Source organism: Mus pahari, chromosome 13, assembly GCF_900095145.1.
Source record: "Mus pahari chromosome 13, PAHARI_EIJ_v1.1, whole genome shotgun sequence".
Classification (NCBI taxonomy): domain Eukaryota; kingdom Metazoa; phylum Chordata; class Mammalia; order Rodentia; family Muridae; genus Mus; species Mus pahari.
This window is the reverse complement of record NC_034602.1, coordinates 61,382,297-61,390,573: the sequence shown is the minus strand read 5'-3', so window position 1 is coordinate 61,390,573 and position 8,277 is coordinate 61,382,297. Positions and strand designations below refer to the sequence as shown.

At 36.2% G+C, this 8,277-nt stretch overlaps 1 protein-coding gene across 2 annotated transcripts in view; it reads left to right on the top strand.

Annotated features, from left to right (window-relative positions):
- Window positions 1-1,217: 1,217 nt before the first annotated feature.
- The window catches only part of Gabrg1 (gamma-aminobutyric acid type A receptor gamma1 subunit), a 76,630-nt gene continuing 69,570 nt past the window's right edge, over window positions 1,218-8,277 (top strand). Inside the window, exon 1 of one of the 2 annotated variants that reach the window (XM_021210631.2) lies at window positions 1,218-1,731. In XM_021210631.2, coding sequence (XP_021066290.1) covers window positions 1,628-1,731 — 104 coding nt within the window. In that variant the 5' untranslated portion in view covers window positions 1,218-1,627. The remainder of the gene's footprint in view (window positions 1,732-8,277) is intronic. The other variant, XM_029545421.1, reaches the window with a different exon arrangement.

The following is an 8,277-nucleotide window of genomic DNA, read 5'->3' as shown; positions in this document are numbered from 1 at the left end:
AGAAATATGCTAAATAGTGTGGAGTAAGAGAAAACGAACAAGGAAGGTCAGTACACATTTTCAGATGACGAGGAGTCAAAAAGAAGAAAAAAAAATACAGCAATATATGCTATTCTGAGCAACATGAAAGAAAGGAAAAAAGGAGGGGAGAGAGACAAAGAGAGAAAGTCAATCAGTCTCTAGCCCTGCCATGCTCATCCGGTTCCTTTAATGGATTTCAGTGGCTATTGGAGCAACAGTTCCCTTACCGCCCGCCATGCACAAGCACTATTACTTCTGCTTCAAACTGTATGCTTCTCACGTGAGTACATGGTACATTTCACATCATTTCTGAATTTGGGCAGTTCCAGGTGGTGTGGAGTGATTAATGATGCAGCCTAGGACCCCATCCTTGGGCGACATCCCTGAGAAGCACGGATTTAGCAAGGCGTAAAGGCAGAAGATGGCTGGGCACTGAGCCTGTTTCTCCACAGCCACGGGTCTTTGCAGTACAGTTGTTCCAGCTGCCAGAGGCTTTCTGGTTGCCATGGTAACCCTTGGGCTCTCTGTTGAGAACTCAGAGCCGAGTCTCTGAAGTTAGGAACCAAACACAAGAGCTCCACAAATGCAAATGAAATGCACTTGGGCAGGGGTAACAGAACAGGATCATCCAGGTCAAACGTTACAACGCCTTTGACTGAAGGAGCTAGTACAATCAGTTTTATGGGTTTTGTGTTTGTAAAATAAGCGAGTACTTGCCTGGCATTCTCCGTTACTGTCATTTTCCAGTGACTGATGAGAGATGTACATTGCAAACCGGCACACTAGAAAGCAGGCAGCAGGAGGGGGTGGGGACGGAAACGTGCTTAACGGGAATGAGTCCAGCCTTCTCTTTCATTCACTGAGTTTTACACTCCCCAGTTCTAGAGAGCTCATCTGTGCAGGGCATTGTGTCAGGTCCTATGTCTGTAAAGATAAACAAGACACTGTCCGGAATCAAAATTAAGTAACAATAATTAATTATAATAAAAAATGATAACAGTATTCTCGCCAGAGCAGAGAAAGTCAATTAGGCTCTGTCCACAGAAGGACAGTATCCCAGGACTCTCGATTGACGACAAATTAAAATAAATAAATAAATAAATAAATAAATAAATAAATAAATAAATAAATAAATAAATAAATAAAATAAACAAATAAGTGATTCTTAGCCAAGGAAAGGAAAAAGTAGTGGCCCCATATAGAACATCAGGGCAGCGAGAGAAGCAGCATTTCCCTCGGGATCCCGACTCTCAAGACCACACCAATATTTCTCAGGGACCGGGACTGAGAAAAGGTTTATTTTTCTTTTCAAAAAAAAAAAAAAAACAGAGAGAGAGCCCTTTTCCCCACTGGGCTTGATTTCTAGTATGGGAAACCCCGCCTTTGTGGAACGCTGATTGGTCTAACTCTTTTTGAGATAATTTATGCCGCATCAACCCGGTGTGATTGGCTCCTTAGCTCAGTTCTGCTGGGAATCGCATCCTACCTGCTTCGGAGGTGTACTGCCTATCCACTCCTTGTACTCACTGTGCTGCTGCTGAGGCTTGAGGCAAAACTCTGTGCTTGAGGACTGAGCTAGTGGAGGAAGCACTGTTAAAGCGACTCGATGGGTTCTGGAAAAGCTTTCCTCTTCTCTCCTTCCCTCCTGTGGAGTCAAACTAGAGGAGTGAGGTTGATATTCTTGTTACTAACCCTGCATCTGGGAAACTGGTGAGTAAATTCAAGGACTTGAAACTGTCTCTAATTTTCTTTTTCTTAAAAAAAAAAAAAAAAATCATTCCAAGTAATTTGCATTTTCCGGGACAAGTCCAATATTTGCCATCATTGTATTTTCTGATTCTGCTTACTTGGAGACAGCATGAACTTGGCCTATTTCTGAAGAATAGATGTTAGTTCATTTGTTTTTAAGTTCTACAGTATTATAAACTAATGTAGGCTTCATTTCCACAAAGGAGATTAGGAGTGGAAATGACTTTGTCAATATATTTGGGACTGAATGGTGTTGATGAACTTTCTGTATGATTCTGCATTTTAAAGACAAAGTTATTTCAGAAACTTTGTGTTAGATAGCATGATGTTTATGCTGTTTGTGTATAAGCAAATATTATGGTGTTTTTTTTTTTTCTCATTCCTTTTTGGGTAACATTCTTGATTGAGCTGTTCTTTTATAAGCTAGGTTTGATTATACAACTATCAGCTGTAAAATATATATACATATTCAGAAAATAACAGAAATGACTATTTTGTTAGAAACAACTTTGAAAGTCTTTCAGGACACTATGAATGTCTTGGCTGTATTTGTGTGTGGGACTACAGTACATAAATCTTCAGTCTGGCAGGAACAAGACTGGGCTGCAAAGCCTTTCAAAACTTTGAAGTCATCCTGTGGGTGAAAGAAAATCTCACACTTGGGCTGCGGAGGAGACAGAGTATAGAAGGTGTTGTCACATTTGCTTAAGGCATAGACGCTTTAAAAGTTTTTATGCTTTTCATGCATTGTTTCATTTGCTTTAAATGAATTTGCATTCAGGTTATGGTATTCTATGCTTTATTGCTGCTTAGAATCCCAGTAAAGCACAATTACTATGAAGATAATTTTTGTATATGGATTTTTGTTGTCACTACCAATAGCTGAACATCTGTATATCCTCAGAATGTGAGCACTGGATAAGAGCATAAGCAACAATGGCCTTTCTGGATTGAAAATTTGATATTTAGTATGTTCAGGTTTCATTAGAGAATTACAGTTCTGTTTGTCCTTTTGCCTTAGAGTTTTAAATGTTGTCTATGTACAGACAATGCAATGAATGATTCATTCTGTACACTATGTTGTAATGGCTTATGTCCTTGAATATATCATGTTTAGTAGAAGATATTAAAGGAGAAATGGTAATTTTATACCATTGCAAAAGAAACCTCAGATTGGCTCAGTGCTTTTCTGGAGTAACAACCTGCATGCTCTTTTTAGCTTTATAACTTCACATTTCTATTTCAGTCATGCAGGGATACTGTCTGACAAAGAGCATATTGTCTATCCAAATAGAGGTTTCATTCGGAGTAGATTCACATTTCATTCATTGTAGCTGGCTCACAAACTCTCACCGTGCTGTTCAGAGTAAAGAGCTCTGAGGTGTTGTGGGGAGAGAACTCGTTGGATGCATGCTTTGACCTGCCACATCTCCTTAAACTCAGTGGCTACCGTAATTTCATCTACAAAATGTAGGATAGCAATAGACCCAGCCTGACTGCTTCAAATAGTCACAGTCAATACATCTGAGATTTGAAATGACATATTCTGTGATTTAAAGATCTTTTCATGGGTTTGAGTAGTACCGAAAGAGGAAAATTCTAATGTGACCACCATCTCCCTTTTTGTTGTGTGTGTGAAAGAGTGAAAATAAGTTTCAGGGTTCAAATTTATAAATAATTAATTTGTGATTATTATATAGATAAACTGATTAGATCAACAAATGCATATTGAAACAAATCTAAATATTGCTACTATTCTATGGTCAGAGTATCTCAGTTACGAGCATTTATGGCTTTATTTTATAAACCAGGCAAAGTTGTGATGAGTTTTATATTCTCTCAATGCACACTTGTAGAAAATTGTCATCACTATTTATAAACTATATATAATCATACAAGTTACCCTTCTCTTCCCCATTAATTTAAGGTTTCTCTTCTCAACACATCAAAGGTTCTGTCTATAAGAATTTCAGTGTCATACTAGTTTCTAAAATACACTTTCAATGTCATCTATTTAGAGATTTACTAACTTGGGTTGTATTACTTTTTATATCAAATCAATGGGGAGGTCTTGTTTCCACATTAGTTTCCATAAAAGAGCAAAGGGAGACAGTATATTGGCTTTCCATATTGCTGAGTTATGAAAGCTGATTCTCTTGTTGTATCTAAAAGCTCTGCTCACAGATCCTGGGTTTCATCCTCCAGGAGAGACTGTGGCATCTTGAAAACTTAGTTTGATGCTTCACCATCTTTATTTCACTTTTGTAATGTTAGAAGAAAAAAAAATAAGAGGAAGACAAGTTCACATGGAGTCAAAAAAAAGTCTCTTAAAAATTTAGCCGTTCTAAAAGGTAAGCCATTGTAACCTTTGAGAATTTACATTTTTGGAAACCTGAAGAAATATAGTATATTTAAACATTTCCAGTGGGTTAGAAAATCCACTGCAGCATTCAGTTTTCTATACTAAAATATTCAACTGCAACCACTTTTAAAATATATCATTTTATGCAATTTCAGAAATAAACTTATGAGTGTGGTAGTTAATAAAAGACTTTTTATATTTTTCTAGCATTTAGGCTTATTTTTCTAGTACAATGCCAATGGTAACCATGTAAATGGTCCATGATGGACTCCAGAGACCAACTGATTTTGAATTGACAAGATTATAGTTGATGAAACTTCTGGATAGAGAATCTTTTAGATTATCTAAACACAAAATTATAGTATAGTTGTTCTCCATTCTGTATATTGAAACACTTTGGGCTAAGCGATAAAGGAAATGCTTCATACTGCAATCAGAGGTCAAAGATATTTTGTAGGAAAAAGAAGGTCACATGTAGCAAATAGCTTCCAAGCAGGGCGGGAATTTGTAGGAACATCTTAAATGAAAGATTTCCAGTGAATATTCCTATATAGGAGGTACTAAGAGGATATCCCTGTCTTCATCATCAAATTTCAATCTCAGTTTCAGCTCTCATTTCTTTCTGAGTGATTTCAGGCTACCTTTGATGCACAGAAAACTAATTTTTCAAAATCAATTCTAAGATATTAAAACTATTTGGGAAAAATCACAGCACATAATAGTTTGAGAAGGACATAGCAGATATTGTGTAAACTCATCATAATTCTAATATTATTTAACTTTTAAAGTAGTTTTAAATTCAGGAGTATTAAATATTGAACCACTACATATTCTTAAGTGTCATTTGGATTTTAATGAGATCATCATTTACTTATTAAAACACATTTATTGATTACAAATGCAGTAAATACTGGTAGGGTTAATCTAGCAAATGAGGTAAACACAATCTTTATACAAATGAAGCTTATCTTTCTGCTAAGTTCTATATTGTCTATATTAAAGACAATATATGGTCCAAATAAGGAAACAGAATCTCAAAAGTCCAAAGAAAGTCTGTGCTTATAGTTCTTCACGTAAGGGTAAGACCTTGTCAAATTTCCTCCTCCCATGTTGGGATGACAAATGGCATTCTGTTATTTAAGTTTTGTTTAATCAACTATATTGTAGAGATTTCATGTATATAGCTTCCATGTCTTATCTAAAAAGCACTGTCTATTACAGTGGTTCTCAATTTGTGGGCCAAAGCTCTTTTGCATTTACATATCAGATATCCTACATATCAAATATTTGCATTATGATGCATAACAGTAGGGAAATTACAGCTATAAAATGGCAACAAGATGATTTTATGGTTGTGGGTCACCACACCATGAGGGATTGTAGTAAAGCGTCACAGTATTGGGAAGGTTGAGAACCACTTGTCTCCTGCGTGGAGCCATTGGCCCTTACAACTTTTCTACATCCTCTTCTTTGGTTTTCCTTTAGCTTTCAGTACAGGAGTTGCATTGTAGATGTATAGATTGAGGACGGATACAGTATGGATTCTGCATTTTGACTAATTTTGGATCTCTGAAATTCTCTCTATTTATTGGAAAAAGAAGCTTCTTTGAAGAGAGGTTAGAGTTACTCTTATCTGTGAATGCAAGAGTAAGTACTGAGAATACAACTGACAATTGTATTGGTTTAGGGTAAAGGTAGTAGGAGGTTCTCCTCTAGGGTGTATGACATCTCTTGTCATGGGTAGTAAAGAATCAAAAGGAAGAACTGACAGCTTAGATACAATTTGTTTTAAGGAATAGCTACTTACTGTTTCAGGGTTCTATAGAAAATCACAGTGAGATTTATTATGTATAGGTGTACCACACACTACAAGCAAGCAATGAAAGTCACAGGAAGCCACAGTTTCTCAACAAAGAGATAATAGATGCCTTATCACCAGACCCATTGAAGCAGAAGCTTGTTAGAGTGTTCTTGTACTCAGTGGGAGGTTGATGAGATTTATGGTTTTTATCTATTTTTAAGCAGTATCTAATTTTCTCCATACTAAAATAGTTTGGCCAATTGAATTCTAATGCTTAAACAAATAGCCTTAACTATTAATTCATTCAGTGAATATTTCTTGCCCATTATTCATCTAACAACTATTTACTCAGTGCTCACCATTTGTTAACCAGTGTCTTGGAACCTGGTGCTAAAGTGGTAATCGAGAAAAGCCTTTGGCCCCTTGTCTTTTTAAGGTATATAAAGAACATGGCTATGACACAGGATAGATATATCAGGTCTTATTACAATTGAACTTGAGTTCTGTTGCTCATTGTGTTGATAGTTTGTTAATAGAAACAAATAAATACAATAAAACCCTGTAAGTGGTGCCCCATGTGCTAAATGAGGTGCAGTGCTCATGGTTAATATTCTGGCATCAGTGCAAATCCAAGCAGAGACCATATGCTCTGGATTGGGTCAGACTGAAATTGGTCCAGAGTTAAAGAATGAGTGCATGAGAAATAGGTCACAGCCATGTGTGTGTATGAGATGCTATTAGGAAGTTTGGTAATTTTTGGAAACATCATTTCTCTGACCATCTCATATAACATTGTAGTAGAAACAGCGTTTCTGTAAAGGCTCTGTAATTTCCTGTAACAGTGAAGTTCTGGATTATAGACATCATTTTCTCCCAGGAACCATGTAGTCTGTAAATTGACATATCTCTTTATGTTTGGACAGCTGAATAACAATGTTAAGAAACTACCAAGCCACGGGAACATGGGAGCACACTTAGAGATTCTAGATTCTAACTTGCAGCTGCATGGATAGATCATGGGTAGATCAGAAAATCAATGCTTAATTAATGTTGAGTTTAATATTGGCATTTTGCTATTGGTGTGGTCAAGTTTCTGAAATAGATTTAGAAGTGTTAGAATTAAGGGTTCTGGCCATTAAATAATCATTGTGTGGACTTCTGAAATGATCACTAAAAGCTGTGCAATATGAAAATTCCTTAAATGCAGGGATGCATTTGTTCCTCTGACATTATAGATGTATGTAATTTTCAGAACATTCATCTAATATATGTAATTTGCTGTTTTCAGTAAGGCATACATTTTCCCTAAAGAAGTCATGTTTGAACACATTGAACTCGATGTCACTGAGACAACTTCCATCTATAAGGCATTTTGTTATTTGTGTAAATGATTTATGAACAAATGCTTATTTTCAGGATTTACTTAGTACCAATTCCATTTCAACAGCCCAGATAGTTACAATTTGCATACAGGAGCAAAAGATCACTTATTTCTGTTACAATCATTTGTATCCTTTGCCTTCTGAAGGAAGTGTTCCACAAGGATCTTATATAAATGAATATTATACTCTTATTTTTGATCTCTGGACAAGAAACTGGCCTGGCCTTCTTATTTGGGTGTACGAAATCTGAATTCTTTCCCTTTAAAGACACTTTAAAATATTCCGTAATTGAATAAGAATCAGCATGATGCCGTTACTTTGAAAAACTCTTGCAGATTTAAAGCATGTATCTGATGTATAAAGGCATCAGAGATTTAGAAAATATAAACGTCATGACAGACTGCACCATATATAAATCCAATTCATGTCTGTCAGGCTCTATGGATATAAACCGAAATGGAGTCTTTGATGTTCCTTTTAATATAATTTATACACAGTGGCCACTTAAAATATACTGTAGTTACTTTGTTTTGGTAAAAATAAAAGTCTCCTATGGAAGTAGTTATGAGGACATTTATAATCTTTGAATATTGACCAAATCTCTGAAGACTTTTCAAGAGATCATCGGTTCCTAATTTCCTAAAGTCAGTTTAAGGGGCTAAAGGGGTGACAGCATTTGGGGCAGAGTGATTTCAGAAGACCAAAGTTTGAGTCCAGGAATTTGCATCGGGTGACTGGAAACTTTCAGTAACTCCATCTTCAGGGTCTCTATCATCTTGTTCTGTTTTCCAGAGGCACGTACTCTTGCGTGTATACCACACCCCCATATACACACAGAGTTCTTTTTTTTTTTTTTGTTCTTTTTGGTTTTTCCAGACAGGGTTTCTCTGTATAGCCCTGGCTGTCCTAGAACTCACTCTGTAGACTTTTAGGACAGAGTTCATCCTGAAAATAAATAAATA